At 40.2% G+C, this 17,188-nt stretch overlaps 5 protein-coding genes and 1 non-coding gene across 12 annotated transcripts in view; 4 read left to right on the top strand and 2 right to left on the bottom strand.

Annotated features, from left to right (window-relative positions):
• The first annotated feature begins 269 nt into the window (after positions 1-269).
• Positions 270-358, top strand: LOC120283200. Its single transcript, XR_005543195.1, has one exon. It is a non-coding gene; the product is annotated as a small nucleolar RNA snoR27 (small nucleolar RNA).
• Positions 359-2,352: 1,994 nt separating this feature from the next.
• On the top strand, positions 2,353-4,115 carry LOC120282055 (tubulin beta-8 chain). The gene is made up of 3 exons (XM_039288779.1): positions 2,353-2,800; positions 2,900-3,169; positions 3,246-4,115. The coding sequence occupies exons 1-3, from the start codon at positions 2,407-2,409 to the stop codon at positions 3,926-3,928; spliced, it is 1,347 nt and encodes a 448-aa protein (XP_039144713.1). The 5' UTR covers positions 2,353-2,406; the 3' UTR covers positions 3,929-4,115.
• A 390-nt stretch (positions 4,116-4,505) lies between these two features.
• Positions 4,506-5,769, top strand: LOC120282157. The gene is made up of 3 exons (XM_039288911.1): positions 4,506-4,832; positions 4,915-4,957; positions 5,252-5,769. The coding sequence occupies exons 1-3, from the start codon at positions 4,548-4,550 to the stop codon at positions 5,395-5,397; spliced, it is 474 nt and encodes a 157-aa protein (XP_039144845.1). The 5' UTR covers positions 4,506-4,547; the 3' UTR covers positions 5,398-5,769.
• On the bottom strand, positions 5,610-6,381 carry LOC120282158 (16.9 kDa class I heat shock protein 1-like). Its single transcript, XM_039288912.1, has one exon. It carries the CDS (start codon positions 6,279-6,281, stop codon positions 5,811-5,813), a length of 471 nt encoding a protein of 156 aa, XP_039144846.1. The 5' UTR covers positions 6,282-6,381; the 3' UTR covers positions 5,610-5,810.
• A 658-nt stretch (positions 6,382-7,039) lies between these two features.
• Positions 7,040-10,340, bottom strand: LOC120282156. 7 transcript variants are annotated; one of them, XR_005542903.1, is made up of 6 exons: positions 9,909-10,340; positions 9,270-9,448; positions 8,536-8,866; positions 8,296-8,378; positions 7,870-8,188; positions 7,040-7,282 (listed from the first exon to the last, which is right to left on the bottom strand). XR_005542903.1 is itself a non-coding variant. In XM_039288908.1 (5 exons), the coding sequence occupies exons 1-4, from the start codon at positions 10,305-10,307 to the stop codon at positions 8,298-8,300; spliced, it is 990 nt and encodes a 329-aa protein (XP_039144842.1). In that variant the 5' UTR covers positions 10,308-10,340; the 3' UTR covers positions 7,413-8,062; positions 8,296-8,297. The 7 variants fall into 7 exon arrangements, 1 of the variants encoding a protein (XP_039144842.1); XR_005542902.1 differs by having other exon boundaries at positions 7,041-7,282; positions 7,870-8,062; XR_005542906.1 differs by having other exon boundaries at positions 7,041-7,275; positions 7,870-8,062.
• A 257-nt stretch (positions 10,341-10,597) lies between these two features.
• Positions 10,598-17,188, top strand: part of LOC120282949 — an 8,822-nt gene continuing 2,231 nt past the window's right edge. Inside the window, exons 1-4 of the mRNA XM_039289781.1 lie at positions 10,598-10,806; positions 10,892-11,150; positions 16,764-16,928; positions 17,005-17,174. Of these exons, the coding sequence (XP_039145715.1) occupies positions 10,633-10,806; positions 10,892-11,150; positions 16,764-16,928; positions 17,005-17,174 (768 nt within the window). The 5' untranslated portion in view covers positions 10,598-10,632. The remainder of the gene's footprint in view (positions 10,807-10,891; positions 11,151-16,763; positions 16,929-17,004; positions 17,175-17,188) is intronic.

Raw genomic sequence — 17,188 nt, 5'->3', positions numbered from 1 at the left:
ATATACGGTATTATATTTTCTCTTTATCAGTAATCACCTTGCAGAACTGCGGGTATATTTGATTACTGCTGTCGGATGATATCATCGTGTTTCTATTGATGCTTGTTCATCGGCATCAATATTGTTGTTCTGCTTTATCTTTCTTGCTGTATATACCCTGGAGGGATAGAGATAACTCTGTTGGCTTAGTCTTGGTATCTTGCTAAGCTATAATAATGTTCATCTTACATGCTTATAGGTTCTTTTGATTGGGTTTTTTTTTTTCTATATGGGGGTCAATGATGTGATGATAAATCTGCGTTATCTTTCTGTAAATCCTTAAAGGAATTGAAGATAATTGTGTTCACTGAGACCTCCTACAAGGAATAATAATAGTTCTCTTGCAATATTGAAATATTGTTCATCATCCATTTGTATCATTTTGTTTCCTTGCAAATCTGTAACAAGGTTCAGTTCCTTGCTCATCTTTATTTTACTTTGGGTCTATGATGTGATAACAAATCTGCGATATTATTCTGTAAATCCTTATAAATTAAGGCATTGAAGATAGTTTGTGTTCACTTTGAGGTGTTTTTTTTTTTAATATTATATTATTTAAAATTGTTTACCAGTATGCCCACTTTGGTTTTTATTTACCAAAGTGTGTATAATGCCTTTTAAATCGGTATGTATTATACTCGGTGGTTATTTTGAAAAAAGTTTAAGTTCTTACTGTTTTTATTTTTTTATTTTTTTTATTTTATAAACACGGTTTATTTATTTCTTTGGTTTATATAGAATTTTTACATTTTGGTTTTTAAAACTTTTCTAATTCAAGCTTTTTATTAAAACTCTATTTAAATATCACCACTTATCACACTTATAATTCCCATGTCTTCTTACCGTTTTTTAAAAAGCCATTGAATGTATCAATTTCTAAGAATTGTGCGCATTTTGGTAAATAAAAACCAAAAACAATAAATAATTTTAAAAAATATAACATTAAAAAAAAAGGCCTCACTGAGACCTGCTACATAAAATTAGCCATTTTTTTTCTACGATACTGAGTACTATAATTGTTCACCATTGATGGATATCGTTTTCAAAGCATAGTTATTTCCCAGTTTGTACTCCATGAATTTCAGCTTTGGTGAGGCCCTATTTCATTTTTTTTTTTTTCTTTTTGTGTGAGCCATAACATAGTATTTAAGAGCTATTCAACAGATGTATCTCTTTTTAAGAGGTATGGCATACGCAAAAATTTAAATTTGAAATTACTTGTTTATGTAATCTATACCTTCACTGGGACCAATTTGTTTTTGTTTTTTAATTTTTTTTTCTTAAACTATCTTACACTCACAGGTTTTAACTTAAGCTTTGGTCCTACCAAAAAAGCATCTGTACTGAAGAAGAGTTTAGATGATAGGAGGAACTCAGGAAGACAACAACGAACCATGCTATTATGATATGGTGATGTTTGTATGTCTTTTGGGCTTCATTGCTTGGCAATTGGCATTGAATAAGAATGACTTCTCAGTTATGTGACAAAAACTTGCATCGGAGCAGTGTGTGTAACTAACTCGGGAAGGGACTGACCCCCATTTTATGACAAATGTTTTATTTTGTGGTTTGTGGAGTCCATCGCATAACTGTGTCTGAATTTTTTAAATTGAGGAGATCCCAATTAAAACATCATGATTTGCACTGGTGACATAAACTGTACCATTGTTATAGATTTTCAGTATTTATAATGAATGAGAGCATGTAAACATCATGATGTGTATAAATTTCTTGCCTCCCATTTTTTTTTTGGTTATATTCCATATAAGCTGTAGTTTTAATTTTTAAGAATTATAGTAAGTATGCTGAGATTTTGAGATGGTATGTTTCAATTCTGGTGGGCCGACGCCTGTAGTTAAGAACACAAATTCAGTATTTCCGTCTCTTTACATGGTTTCTTTCCCATTGCGAGCGACGCAAATGGGTCGGTAGTCGGTACTACTGACAGAAAGATTTGAAATTTGAAAAAAGAAAAAAAAGCAAGCACATGCACATTAGTCATGTGTAAATTTAATATTTAAAACTCAAACCCAATCCGGTGTGAGTGACACGTTGCTTCCACTGGCATCCAGCTAATTTAGAGATTCGAAATTCGAAATTGGTAAGCGATGCCACCTCATCGTTCTCCCAACTATCCGTTATTGCTATTCTGAGCCGCGGCTCCGCCTAAACCGTTCATTTCAAATGAATAGAGAGTAAACTAGCCGTTAAACACCATGATCCTATATCTACCCTGCGGGCCTCCTCCTCTCTTGATCTCTCTCTATCCACCACACAGACACACACACACACACACACACACACACTCTCTCTCTCTCTCTCTCTCGTCCTTTCCAGAGAAAGCATCAGACCGAGAAATCGAAGAGAATGAGGGAAATCCTTCATGTGCAGGGAGGCCAATGCGGCAACCAGATTGGTGCCAAGTTCTGGGAAGTAGTGTGCGCCGAGCATGGCATCGACTCCACCGGCAGGTACAAGGGTGACACCGATCTCCAGCTTGAGAGGGTCAATGTCTACTACAACGAGGCCAGCTGCGGGCGTTTCGTTCCCCGTGCCGTTCTTATGGATCTGGAGCCCGGAACCATGGACAGCATCCGCTCCGGGCCCTACGGCCAGATCTTCCGTCCTGATAACTTCGTCTTCGGCCAATCTGGTGCTGGAAACAATTGGGCCAAGGGCCACTACACCGAGGGCGCTGAGTTGATCGACTCGGTGCTCGATGTTGTTCGAAAGGAAGCGGAGAACTGTGATTGTTTGCAAGGTAAGCGGTAATCAATGTGATTGTCTATCAATGAAATTTATTTTGATGATTGTTAGAAATCACTATATGGTGTCTGATTTTGTGGTGATTGTTCTACAGGATTTCAGGTTTGTCATTCGCTTGGAGGTGGGACTGGATCGGGGATGGGAACCCTTCTCATATCGAAGATCAGGGAAGAGTACCCTGATCGGATGATGCTCACCTTCTCCGTCTTCCCCTCCCCTAAAGTCTCTGACACTGTTGTTGAACCTTACAACGCGACGCTATCCGTCCACCAACTCGTCGAGAACGCGGACGAATGCATGGTCCTTGACAACGAGGCTCTCTATGACATCTGTTTCCGAACCCTCAAGCTCACCACACCAAGCTGTAAGCCTCTTTCCTCTCTGCTTTTCTTCCTCTTTCTCTTGATGGTGTCTTTAACTATTGTTGAAATGATGAACAGTTGGGGACCTGAACCATCTGATCTCCGCCACCATGTCCGGAGTGACATGTTGCCTGAGATTTCCAGGACAGCTTAACTCCGACCTACGAAAGCTCGCCGTGAACCTGATCCCTTTCCCCCGCCTCCATTTCTTCATGGTCGGCTTCGCCCCGTTGACATCCCGTGGATCCCAACAGTACAGCGCCCTCACCGTCCCTGAGCTCACTCAACAGATGTGGGACGCCAAGAACATGATGTGCGCCGCCGATCCCAGGCACGGGCGTTACCTGACAGCCTCCGCCATGTTCCGTGGCAAGATGAGCACCAAGGAAGTGGACGAGCAGATGATCAACGTGCAGAACAAGAACTCGTCCTACTTCGTTGAGTGGATCCCCAACAATGTGAAGTCCACCGTATGTGATATCCCACCGACGGGACTGAAGATGGCAGCAACCTTCATCGGGAACTCCACTTCGATTCAGGAAATGTTCAGAAGGGTGAGCGAGCAATTCACGGCTATGTTCAGGAGGAAGGCCTTCTTGCATTGGTACACGGGTGAAGGAATGGATGAGATGGAATTCACAGAGGCAGAGAGTAACATGAATGACTTGGTCTCTGAGTATCAACAATACCAGGACGCAACCGCTGATGAGGAATTAGATTATGAAGAAGAAGAAGAAGAAGAAGAGGGCCAGGAGGTGTGATTGCAAAAAGCCCCAGTGAAGTAGTAGTGAAATGCAACTGCCCTTGTTGCTGCCAGCAACATCAACTCCCCATGTCTTCAATTGTTTTTTAGTCATGTTTTTGCCTTCTTCTATTGTTCTTTTTGTTTTTAATTTCCCATTATATATGGCAGGATTAATATGATAATTTTTCCTTCTAGCGATCTAATATTTCCTTCTTCTATTGTTTTTCAGTCTCTTGTTGGTCTCTTGTTGCTTTAGATAATTTAATAAAAAAAAAATGAGATTCCTCAATGAGATGGTTCATTAAACAAGAAACTCTCAATTCTAAGTTTGCCATCAATTGAAAAAGTTCACTAATTTATTAAACAAGAAACTCTTAAACATTTTATTTAAACAAAGATGAACTCTTAAAAATATGATTTTTCTGTTAATTCAAACAATTGGTTGGTTGTGTGGAGCTTTGAGATTACCATTCTCTCATATTGGATGGAAAATTATCGGATTCACTCTAGTAGTATGCCCGAATCCATTAGTCCCGCCTTGTACTTTCTTCTTATACTCTCTCTCTCCCCGATGCGGTGCGCGAAGAGGAAGGGTGGAGTGGGGTGGGGTACTATACTTATACTACACATTCTCAATGGGCGTGTTGGCGAAAAGCAGTGCTGCGGCGGCGGCGGCAGGCGCAGGTATGATCGTGCTCTCACGGAACTCCTTCGGCCTAATCAGGTCACCAGTTAGGGCTTTTGCGAGCACCACAGCGCCGGACGCCGTCGGGGCAGATCCGGAGAAGTCAAAGCGGAGGAAGAAGAAAAACCTCTTTGAGGTGGCGCAGTTCCTGCCAAACTGGGGATTAGGGTACAAATTGGCCAAGTCTCACTGGAGAGACGTCTCCTACGAACTCACCAAGATCAATCTCTACAAGGTTTGCTTCCCTCTTTCTGTTTGTTTCCTTTAATTTCATCATCAAATTTGTATCATTTGTTTCAATGAATAATTAATTATAGGATGGTCGTCACGGCAAAGCGTGGGGGATTAGGTACAAGGCCGGTAAGCCCTCAACTTGTTTTCTTCATCGAATGTGTTTGTATCCCAGAGATAAAAAGCTGCAAAGGGGGAAGAAAATGGTTATTTACTTGGTTTATTTTCCATGAATTTATAGTTGCATTTTTTCAATCATTTACCGTCATTTATTTTTTTAGGCATTCCTTGGAAGGAAAGGAATACATTTTTTTTTTTAAGGGACATTGAATATATAGTACCCATTAGAAAGAAAAGATTGACACAATGCTACTGCATATACGGTATTGCGCAAGTGATCTACAGTAATATTCGTTTTTGCAGGTTCAAAAATTGGAGATGCTCCGGTGAAAATGAGTGGTGTTAATAAACCTGGATGGAAGTACTTGACAGAATCTATGAAGAACATCAACTCTCCTTCCATGCCTACACAAACCACCACTCCAGCATCTGAAGAAGCTCTTCATTAGCCTCTCTTTGTTGCTGTGTTTTTTACATTATATTTATGAGGTTTCTGTGACTTCGGTTTTTAACTTTCAAGTTGGTAATTTCAATAGACTTGATCTTTATTTATGACTCACTTCTCAGCATATTTTTCCAATTAACAAAACTGTTATGCATCTTGTCAAGTTCTTGTTTAGTGGAACAAAGGGGAAAGGTTTTATTTGCAAACTAATTTAAAGAAAGCTCAAATCTTTATTTATTATTATTCATGGAGGATAGGATAATATTCAACATACACAAAGCATAGACCAAGTCTTAAAGACAAAAGACAAGCAAGCACACAAAGACACAATTAACTTAACGACTACATCATCCTCAAAACACAAAGCAAGGACACACCATACGAGAGTAGTTTTGAAGCTTTCTCTTGTTACATTAATTAACCAGAGATGTCAATGGCCTTGACCTCAGGCTTCTTGATCTCCTCTTTGGGCACAGTGACAGTGAGCACACCATCTTCAATGCTAGCCTTCACTTGATCCACCTTGGCATTCTCAGGCAGCCTGAAACTCCTGAGGAACTTACCACTGCTCCTCTCCACGCGGTGCCACTTGTCGTTCTTCTCCTCGTGCTCTTTGGATCTCTCGCCGCTGATCTTGAGCACCCTGCCGTCCTCCACCTCCACCTTCACTTCTTCCTTCTTGACACCGGGAAGGTCAGCCTTGAAGACGTGAGCCTCCGGCGTTTCCTTCCAGTCAATGCGGGTGTTGGCGATGGCTGCAGTGTCACTGGCGAAGTTGGAGCGCGGCACAGAGAGGGCATTGTTGAAGAGACCCTGGAAGCTATCGAAGGGGTCCCAGAGGTCGAGGGAGAAGGGATCGAAGACGCTGCTCCTCCTGATGATCGACATACTCGGTGTTTACTTGAAAGGGAGACCTGAAGTTGATGACAAAGAGAGTGCGTGCTATCGAACAACGCTTGAGATGAGAACTGATTGTCAAGTGGAGATGGTGAGGTTCTTATTTATAGGCTTTGAGAGAGACTTCGAAGTGGCTTCCTGAGAGTTCTCGGATCCTCTGGTTGGTGGTTGGCTCTAGCACCCTCTGGCGCTCTCCATGATGTTCTACATGTTTCTTTTTTGTTTTCTTTTTTTATTTTTAAAATGTTTCTATTTTTTTTTTCTTTTCTATACAGAGTTTCTGCAACATTCTCGAGCAATCGGAATGATGCCCAACCCAACTCTACTGACTTAAATCTTGGAATTTTTATCTATGTTTCTAATAATATTCTTTATATCAGTGTGATGTTATAAATGTGGCCAATGAAAAAGGAATATGCAGCCAATCTTATCTCCGTTTCTGATAATATTCTGTTATATCAGTGTAATTAATGATAAGGCTGAAAAAAAGAAGAGCTTGAAAGCATCTGTTAGATTGAGCAGTATACCGGTGCACTGCAGTAGGTTGACAATATATATAAATAAATAAATAAATACAAACACAACACCACACTAAGACGATACAAGACATTTTTATTAAAAAAATAGACGAAAACAAGGAAAAAAAAAAAGCAATCTGTAAATGGTAATTAATTATATTTTACAACCTAAAGATACATTTTTCTCTATTCATTTTTATTCATTTATTTTCAGTAACCGATAACAAATTATTTAATCAATAGTTCATTCGTAGCTAGACCAAATAATAATAATAATAATAATAACTGAAGAGGCAACATACAGACTCGCAAACACAGTTAAAATTGGGTGCAAATATGTGAAGCAACACCTCACATAATTTTCAATTCTTTTAATAATTTAGCTATTGAGCTCACATACAGAGTTTGTCTTCTAGAATGTAGAATTGATAGCTTCGTGGCGCACAGAGGATCACCTTTCCTGTATGCTGGAACCTGTGACATTTTATTATTCCAATCTAGAGTTTGAGAGAAGCAAACATAATTAGTTGTATACATTATGATTACGAACTTTCCACCTAGCAGAAAACATAAAGAAGAAACATTGCCCAAAAGATATTTTTAGTCTTCCAATCTAGAGTTTGAGAAAGAAGAAAACATAATAAGTTGCATACATTATGACTATAGACTTCCACCTAGCCAAAAACATAGACAAGAACCACTGCATTATTCTGCAGGTAATCTTCTACGTGCTATGTAGTCTTAATACCCTAACATTATCTTGCTTAGATCAATCAACTAACCTTAATGGGCTATTTGTTGTCGCTTTCATTGAAAACGAATACGATATGGCAGATAAATGTTTTACTAGATAATAATGTTATTGTATTTCATCCATAAAGCAAAAGCATTGGACAAATAAGCAAACTAGGATCAAAATTATAATACTAAACAATAATGTTTAGTAATACATCCACAAAGAAACAGCATTGGACAGATAAACTAACCAAGATTGAAATTATAAATTCTTGTGAAAGAACATTTAGGATATATTCCTCCAAAAGATGATAAAAAAGACTCACTGATTGGAAAAAGGGTCTCCAGCATAGTGATCTTCGAGCTATAAATATGTTGCTCACTTCAAAGACTGGGCTATGAACTGCTGTCAGTCAATCCCATTCAAAAGCTCAACTGCTGTCAGAGACACTCTAAGCACAATATAAAGATGATAGCAAGGGAAGTTAACCGAACACCACGGCCAAACTAGTGACTGAACTGTTCCAAGTAACAAATAGATCAGTGTACTTCAATATAATTATCAAATCACCACCATCAGAATAGATCTAACTAATCACGGAGTCAGTAAATCAACTGTGGATGAACTCTTCATGTAACCTTAACCTAAACCAAGCAAATGCATGTGAACAAAGAAATTTAGAATGTGAGATTTGAAGATGGGATGTGGAAAAGTATCCACATATGAGACCAAGATTATTTGGTCGTCTTACCATCATGACGTCTCCACAACAATTTGATCAATTTCAACCTCCAATGTGCTCTCTTTGCCAAACAACATAAATCCTACAGTGGCCTGCCAAAAAGAATCACTCCCATATTATTCAGGGAAAAAAAGTGGATAATCTTTTACCACATTAGCAGTTCTAAAAGGTCAGCTATTCAAGTATTCAACTATAAAAAAAGTGGTAGTTCTAGTTTGTCAAGATATAATTACTATATCCATGGGTTACCTTTCCATTTTTACGATTTAGCTTCTTAAGATAGCCAGTGAACTCCGCAAAAGGCCCAGACAAGACACAAATGCTTGCACCCGGAGTAAGAAGCCTGTTGCTATCATCCACTAACAGATCAATGGACTTCACACCTTTTCTGGAATTTCTTGAAACCTTAGAAGAGGGGGAGTTTAAATCCTCCCTAGAATCTATAGCAGGACCCTTGTTATGGGCTTTCTGTAATTCTACAAATGCCTGGTCGGCATTTTCTTGTTCTTCTCTTACTTGTTGGAATATCGCTTCCATGTCATTGATTCCCACAGGTTTCGGTCGGTTGATCTTCCGCTTACTGCAATGGTATAAGAAGCTAGTAGGTAGCTTGAAAATAATGAATATATGAATCAGGATAGCATGTAAGATATAGAAGGGCCTTCAACACTTTAAGAACAGGTTGAATATCAAGGAGATAAAAAAGCCAGATTAATATTTCAATGTTCAGAATATCTTTTGGAATACATGTCAACACTATCCATATTTATAAACTTTGAGTTAGTTGTTATATGCCAGCTAAAGGGAGATTCAGCACTTCTGCTTGATTCATCAACCATATGGGTCTCCACAGCAATATTAAAGAGCCTGATTATGAAATTGCAAACAAACTGTGAAAAAGTTATTCCAGCATAAACTATACCATCTGCAAATAGGAAAATCTGAAAGTGGAGAAAATATGGCAAAATTTGTGGAGCACATACTTGTTCCCAACTTGAAATCCAAGAAAGCCTCCCACTGCATCGCATTCTCTGATACAATCATGTATCTCCTTATTCAGCACACAATGTAGGAAGATACAACCTGGACAGATAGGTTTCAATTTTGTAGTGCAAGAACCATTCTTTAATACTCTTTGCTCTCGGACAGTGGGATAATAAACCTGTTGACATTCCAAAAGACTGGGTTCAGAAATCATTTAAGTTCCTCCGATTTGTTATGTATTTTGGTAGCCAAAACAATAACATTATGAGTAAATCTATAATCCTTTACCAGAAGATTACAATAGGTTATTAAACACAAATTCTAACAGAATCAGTAGTAGTGAAAAACCACAAGAAGTTTCTCTGAGCCTAATCAAATATATTTATTTACCAATGACTTAAGATATAAACCATATCAAATCCACAATTCGGACGTCAAACGATGCAACTCTAATCAATAAGTTACACTAGCGAACTTCACAACCTATAATAGCATGAGAAATGCGAGTGTTTTGTTTTTCAAACCGAAGTAATTCATCAGTATGCAACCTTATCAAAACAAATTAAGCCTCAAGAAGTAATCAAAAGCTTACAACAACACACTCAGAGATTTGCTAAATTTCATGGGAAAAAGGGTACCTTGAAGGCGACTCCGGGGAAATTCCTCACAAGAGCACGAGAGATTCGCTCCGCGGTCTCGTGGGCATTGGTACGAGCAACCCGAACAATCCACCATTGCGGACCCAAAAGGGCGAGTTTATCCAGGTTAAGACCCTCAGACGTCGATGATTTACCCTTCTTGGGCTTCTTGATAAGCCGCTCCTCCACCTCCTCCCTCCAATTAGAACTCCGATCCCTCCTCTCATTCCTCAGTTTTCTCCTCTCCCTCGCCGTCAGCTCACCGCCACCGCTGCCCGCCGAGGTTTCCAGTGGTAATGACGCCACGGAGATGCAGCGCGTCGCTGTGCGGAAGGAGATGGATGCGCGGGGAGATGGCAGTAGAGAAGGCCGCCATTGCAGCACTTGGAGTTGGAGCATCTCCTTTGCTGCCTATCTGATCCTCGAGTTCGTTCAGAGATTATCCGTCCGCGGGCCGATCGTAACCGTCCAATCTGATATGAGAGACATATGCCTCGAGATGTGTGTACTAGCTCATCCTGTCCGTCCGTTTCAAGAGGCGGTCAAGGCTTCCCGCTAGTTTTTATAGTTTCTCGTCTAAAATAACTCGAGCGAAAACTCCCGCCTTTTTTTCCCCCCCTCGTTCTCGATCTCGCTTTCTTTTTCCCTCCCCTCTTCTTTTATGGTTCTCAGATGAGATCATATCCTTCATTGGCTTCGATCTCGTGCTTCTGGGAAGGAGATCATGGGGAAGAGGAACCAGGCCGAGAAAAGAGGCAATTTGGGGAAGGGGAAGGTGACTCCAGTGCAGATCGCCTTCATCGTCGGCCGCTACCTCACGGACAATAACTACACCAACACCCTCTCCGCTTTTAAATCCGAAGCTGCCGATCTCTTCTCCAAAACCCTAGGAAAAGAGGTATCTTATTGCACCGGTTTTTCCTTGAATTTTTAGTCTTTTTTTCTTACTATTGGGTTTGATTCGATTGATGGAATTGGCGCAGGCGCCCAAGGGTTTGATGGGATTGGGTGATATATTGGATGAGTATATAAGTTTGAAGGAGCAGAGGTTAATGGTAGATCAGGAGAAACGGAGGTTGGAGATGGCACTGCGAGGTATACAAGATGTGATGAGAGTTTACTATTCGGCCGGGGCGGTGAGTACGTCTCTTCCATCATCGCCGCCTCTTCTTCCTAATGTCATGGCCATATCGACGGGCCCGTTCTTTCCTGCGCCAAACTACAGTGCTGGATCTCCTTCAGGTACTTGTATGCTTGAATTTATATGCTTAATTTCTCAAGCCACAGTTTACAAAGTGTTCTGTTTTCACTTCTCTTTTGGTGTAATTGAATTGTTTGCTGATTTGCCTCCATGAGATATTGTGAAAACATGAATTTCTGCCTATGATCTGGGGCATTGATGTTCTGAAAGGGTTGTTTTGACAGGGGGGGAAAGGCTAATTTTCAAACTTTGGCCTTTCCTCATATGATTGCTTCATTGCCTGCAACTCAAGTGTTGTCTTTTCAATGGTTTGAAATTTCATTTTCAATGCAAGGACGTCTCCATCATGTTTTCCAGTCAAATTATTAGTGCGAACATTTTTCTTTTCATGTATAATCTAGCATTCAGGGCACTTTTACCAAGTTCTAGTTCTTCAAATAGTGATGGAGTGAAGAGTTCTGATGATTGCATTCGTCCCAGATCCTATAGATTCTTCTCTAATTGATATTGGTTAGTTGAAATAGGTTTTTAGTTTCCAAGGAAGTGCCATCTTCGTTGTTGATGCTTAAGTTGATTGTCTGCTTACCTTCATTCTTGATCTTGGTCATAGTCATACCTTTAATTACTTCCTTAAATTGCACAAATCTGGAACATATATAAGACATTCCACTAGTTAATAGTTGGATCCTCTATCTTCAATAAATGACAATGATTGCTACACCAGTTATGGCTTATCTTAGAATGAGAAGTCAGTGTTTAAAAGGTTCATACCATAGAGAACATAATGGAATGGCAAGCTATGAATCTGCTACTTCTACTTCTGCTGGATCTACAACAGCCTCGCCTGCAAACAAGAAAAACGCACACACAGATTTGGGGAGAAAAACAGAATGTTATTAGGGCTACCAGAAAGTTATCACTACTTTCTTTACATGTATAGGGGTGTATATATATACACTACCAAAACAGTTTTACTGGACCCAGAGAAAACAACAAGGCCCAGAAACAGAAAGCCCATAATGGAACAAAGACAGACACAGATTGAAGACTTGATTCAAGTCATCCCAACAATCTCCCCCTTGACTTGAATCTTCTCCAAGAACAGATGTAACAGACGCACTAATGAAGTGCCAGATGTACTCAGAGTCTTCTTTCACCATCAGAATTATCCCTAAGTACCAACAGAATGCCCAAAAGGTCTATCAGAAACTCAGAACATTTAGTAAATCCAAACAATGCTTGAATTTACTATGAGGAACTGCCTTAGTAAACATATCAGCAGGGTTGTCAGCCGTGCCAATCTTCTTCACTTTAATCCTTGTTTCAGATCTCAAGAAGTGATATCGGACATCAATGTGTTTTGTTTTGTCATGGTGGACTTGATCCTTGGCTAAACATATTGCACTGAGACTGTCACAATATATATTAGCATGCTCCTGATGTAGACCAAGATCTCCAACTAATCCCTTTAGCCAAATTCCCTCTTTAGCAGCCTCTGTTAGTGCCATATACTCTGCTTCGGTGGTAGACAGAGTCACTGTAGGTTGTAGAGTTGCTTTCCAACCCGACTCACCGATTGCCCAAGAGTGAAAACATAACCGATCATTGATCTCCTACTATCAACATCTCCAAAGATAATCGGGAATCGAATACCCCCGCAACCGCATACTTTTGTCACCTCCATATATGAGACCAACATCAGATGTACCTCTTAGATAACGAAAAATTCGCTTTACTGCCAACCAGTGTTCCTTCCCAGGATTAGCCATAAATCTGCTAACAACACTGACTGCTTGTGCCAGATCAGGTCTAGTGCAGACCATGGCATACATCAGACTGCCCACTGCACTAGAATATGGAACTTTAGCCATATATTCTATTTCTGCTTTTGACTGAGGTGCTAACGTAACAGATAGTTGGGCATTTACTGCACTTGGAGTATTCAAAGGCTTTGCTGTAGACATGCCAAATCGGATAATATCTTCTCAATATATCTCTTCCGTGATAAGAAAAGCTTCTTCCCGATCTCTATCCCCGAAAAATCTCCATTCCCGAATTTTTGTGTGCTACACCCAAGTCTTTCATCTCAAACTCTGCACTAAGAAGACTTTTCAACTTCTGTATATCAGCCTTGTTCCTCGCAGCTATGAGCATATCATCTACATACAGAATCAAGTAAATCATTGAACCACCTTCAAGCTTCTTATGATATACACAACAATCATATTGACTTCGCTTTGTAACCATGCTCAATCATGTAACTCATCAAACCTTTTTATACCATTGCCTTGGAGATTGCTTTTAATCCATACAAGGACTTCTTCAACTTGCATACATGATCTTCTTTTCCCAGAGTATAGAATCCTTCTGGCTGAGTCATATAAATCTCTTCTTCTAACTCTCCATGTAGAAAAGGCTGTCTTCACGTCTAGTTGCTCAAGTTCTAAGTCCTGATGTGCAACCATTGCTAGTAGCACCCTAATAGAGGTGTGTCTAACCACTGGTGAGAAAATCTCAGTGTAGTCTACTCCTTCTCTTTGAGTGAACCCTCTAGCAACAACACGTGCTTTTATACTTGATGCCCTCGGATGGAAGAGTTCCTTCCTTCCTTTTTAAAAACCCATTTGCAAGTCACAATCTTTCTCTCGGTGGTTGTTTGACCAATTCCCCAAGTGCGAGTTCTTGTGTAATGATTCTATTTCTTCACTCATTGCAGCAAGCCAATGAGCTGACTCACTACCTGAAACAGCTTCTTTGTAGGTGGAGGGCTCAGAACAGACCACCTCCTCGAAAGAACTTGAAAAGCATAGCTTACACAATCTCGATACCCACTCGGGAGGTTGAACTCCCCCACCTCCTTGTACGATCATAAGCAATACCATGTTGTTGAGTTTCTCTCGCGAGTATGAGAGATAGGTGCAAGACTTTCAAGTGAAGTATATTCTGGATCATCTATTTCTGCAGCAGGTTCAGCTTCAAAAGATAGTTGTTGATGATTGTCAAATTTCTGCTGTGATTCAAAACCACTTTGAGTGACTTGTAACTCCACCTGTTTATCAATACTTATATCTTGTTCAACAACGGTCTTTCACGAGAGGGTTTAGTATAGAATTTTCATCAAAAATTACACTTCTACTAAGTATAACTCTTTTTTCTGAGGGTGACCAAATTCTATACCCTTTAACCCCAACTCCATATCCCAGAAATACTCCCTTTTTAGCCCTTGGCTCTAACTTGCCTTCACTAACATGATAGTACGCAATGCAGCCAAAAGCCTTCAAGCTTGAGTAATTAGGAGACATACCAGACCACACTTCATAAGGTATCTTACAGTCTATACCTGTATGAGGTGCGCGATTGATTAGGAAACAAGCTGTGCTTACTGCTTCCGCCCAGAATCTCCTTGGCAAACCAGCATTGAAAAGCATACATCGTGCTCTTTCCAGAAGTGTTTTATTCATACGTTCTGCTACACCATTTTGTTGTGGTGTATCTCGAACTGTGTGATGCCGAGCAATTCCTTCATCTTTGCAGAACTCATCAAACTCCTTTGAACAGAATTCCAGACCATTATCAGTTCTCAGCCTTTTGATCTTCTTTCCTGTTTGATTTTCCACTAAAGCCTTCCACTGTTTGAAATTCTTGAAAACTTCACCCTTTTCCTTCATAACGATTACCCAAGTCATCCTTGAATAATCATCAATCATGGATAAGAAGAACCGACTGACCTCCCAAAGATTCAACTCGTGAAGGACCCCAGCGATCGAGTGAATATAATCAAGTGTTCCCTTTGTCCCATGAATTGCTTTCCCCAAACTTCTTGCGATGCACTTACCGAAAACACAATGTTCACAAAGTCCAAGACTTGTGACCTTGTGGCCTTCAAGAAGATTACGTTTTGACAGAATCTGCATTCCCTTTTCACTCATATGACCAAGCCTAAAATGCCATAGCTTGGTCACATCGGACTCGCGATCTTCGTGAGGATGCAACATTAGCGGCTAGCAGTAACTCAGTTAGCGTAGAACCTTGTAAAATATACAGGGTACCATGCTTAGCTCCTTTGAGAACTACTCGATGAACCTTACTCGATGCACAATTTCTCCACCTTCTCCTCTGAAACTGAAACCCTTACTGTCTAGTACACTAAGTGATATCAGATTCTTCGTCATGTGTGGAACGTGCCCCGACTTGGTTCGAGGTAGCAATTTTTTTCCCGAAAGATGCGCCCGATCTTAATAGAACCAATCCCAACAGCCTTGCAAACAGAACTATTAGCCATCAAGACATTTCCACCATCTATACGCTCATATGTTGTAAAACCATTCCCTGCTTTGGACATATGTGATAGGATGCCCCAGAAAGTCAGAACCCACACATCGAGTGATGTGTTGATTCATTTGCAATCGAGCAGATCTTCCCTCGAGTTGTATTGCTTCCTCTTCTCACGAATCGAGGTCAAGCTCTCGCTGTTTTTCTTGCTGCTTCTTCTTCTTGGGACAATCAGATTTCCAGTGACCCTTTTCCTTGCAGTAGTTACAGACATCATCTGACTTGGGACCTTTAGGGAACTGCTTCTTGCTTTCAGACTTCTTTTTCCCAAACTTTCCTTTACTACTACTGACAACTAGTCCAGAGACATCGACTATCCAGAATATTTCCACCGCCTTTATGGCGCAGCTCTCTAGTATGCAGAGCGTCGATCTTACTCTTCTAGAGTCACGAGATCTTTTCAGGCAATAAAAAAGACTGAACAAAAATTCTCATACGACAAAGGTAGAGACACTAACAAAATCAACGCAAAGATCCTCATCCTCAATTTTAACATCAATATTACTGAAGTCAAGAAGAATCGATTTAATTGATCTAAAATGTTCTCGGAGAGAGTACCTTCCGCATGACACGCAGATCGAACGAGATGTTGCTTCAAGAGCAACTTGTTGGTTAAAGACTTCGTCACATAGAGACTTTCAAGTTTAACCCACAACCCTGCGGCAGCTCTTCATCGGCGATCCTCGTGATGACATCATCTCGCTAGGCACGACGATGATTGTCGAGTGAGCCTTTTCCTCCATACACATAGACTGCGATCAACAGTAGTCCTGATTTCGCCTTCATCAACGGACTCCACGAGTGCCTTGTTGTTTCAGCAAAGCTCGCATCTTGATCTGCCACAGACTGAAACTATTTCTACCGGTGAACTTGTCGATCTTGATGTTCAGCGCAGACATCTTGTTGTGAGATCCAAATTCTAGTACTGAAATCCAAAAGCTCCGATACCGCAGTTTTATGAATCTGCTTACTTACTGCTTTGGATCTACGACACCTCTGCGCAAAACAAGAAAAACGCACACACGATTTGGGGAGAAAAACAGAATGTTATTAGGGCTACCAGAAAGTTATCACTACTTTCTTTACATGTATAGGGGTGTATATATATACACTACCAAAACAGTTTTACTGGACCCAGAGAAAACAACAAGGCCCAGAAACAGAAAGCCCATAATGGAACAAAGACAGACACAGATTGAAGACTTGATTCAAGTCATCCCAACACAAGCATTAACCATTAACCACAAGGGTGTAATATGTTCATACAGGTAGTTACCTGTTTTGAGAAGATGAATGAGAATGTTTCCTAATGTTACTTGCAGGCCATATGATGCAAGGGCCCCTGGTAGTGAATAACACAGTACAGCCAATGCTTCAACATAAAACTTCTGAACATAAGATTTCATCTGTCAACAAGAGAAAACTTGATCGAAAACTCCCTCCCGTTCAAAAGAAGTCCCGTGTTCAATCACCTTCTGGTGGGGAAGGTAATTTGAACTTGGTCTAAAATAGTAAATATATTTGTTGCAATTTTCATTTAAAAATTTGGATGTTATTATTCAGGAAATGCATTATCTTCAGATGTACCACACACTGAAAACAACGAAAACATGGGGAAACTTGTTGATGTTCACTCAGCATCAATGATTGATCCAAAAACTGTATCGCCAATCCAGGATACATCTGCAGCACAGAGTTCAGTGAAGCATCCATCTGAATGCGGAAGAGCCTCAGCTTCTCCTAAAAC

Source organism: Dioscorea cayenensis, chromosome 18 (assembly GCF_009730915.1).
Source record: "Dioscorea cayenensis subsp. rotundata cultivar TDr96_F1 chromosome 18, TDr96_F1_v2_PseudoChromosome.rev07_lg8_w22 25.fasta, whole genome shotgun sequence".
Taxonomy (NCBI): Eukaryota; Viridiplantae; Streptophyta; class Magnoliopsida; order Dioscoreales; family Dioscoreaceae; genus Dioscorea; species Dioscorea cayenensis.
The sequence above is the reverse complement of the archived record's forward strand: the minus strand, read 5'-3'. Positions and strand labels throughout refer to the sequence as shown.

Coding starts and splice junctions, on each gene's coding strand:
- LOC120282055 (XM_039288779.1), top strand. CDS start 2,407: ATGAGGGAAATCCTTCATGTGCAGGGAGGCCAATGCGGCAACCAGATT. Junction 2,801..2,899: donor GAACTGTGATTGTTTGCAAG/GTAAGCGGTAAT, acceptor ATTGTTCTACAG/GATTTCAGGTTTGTCATTCG. Junction 3,170..3,245: donor CAAGCTCACCACACCAAGCT/GTAAGCCTCTTT, acceptor AATGATGAACAG/TTGGGGACCTGAACCATCTG.
- LOC120282157 (XM_039288911.1), top strand. CDS start 4,548: ATGGGCGTGTTGGCGAAAAGCAGTGCTGCGGCGGCGGCGGCAGGCGCA. Junction 4,833..4,914: donor CCAAGATCAATCTCTACAAG/GTTTGCTTCCCT, acceptor AATTAATTATAG/GATGGTCGTCACGGCAAAGC. Junction 4,958..5,251: donor GGGGATTAGGTACAAGGCCG/GTAAGCCCTCAA, acceptor TCGTTTTTGCAG/GTTCAAAAATTGGAGATGCT.
- LOC120282158 (XM_039288912.1), bottom strand. CDS start 6,281: ATGTCGATCATCAGGAGGAGCAGCGTCTTCGATCCCTTCTCCCTCGAC.
- LOC120282156 (XM_039288908.1), bottom strand. CDS start 10,307: ATGCTCCAACTCCAAGTGCTGCAATGGCGGCCTTCTCTACTGCCATCT. Junction 9,449..9,908: donor TCCCCGGAGTCGCCTTCAAG/GTACCCTTTTTC, acceptor GAATGTCAACAG/GTTTATTATCCCACTGTCCG. Junction 8,867..9,269: donor GGATTTCAAGTTGGGAACAA/GTATGTGCTCCA, acceptor ATACCATTGCAG/TAAGCGGAAGATCAACCGAC.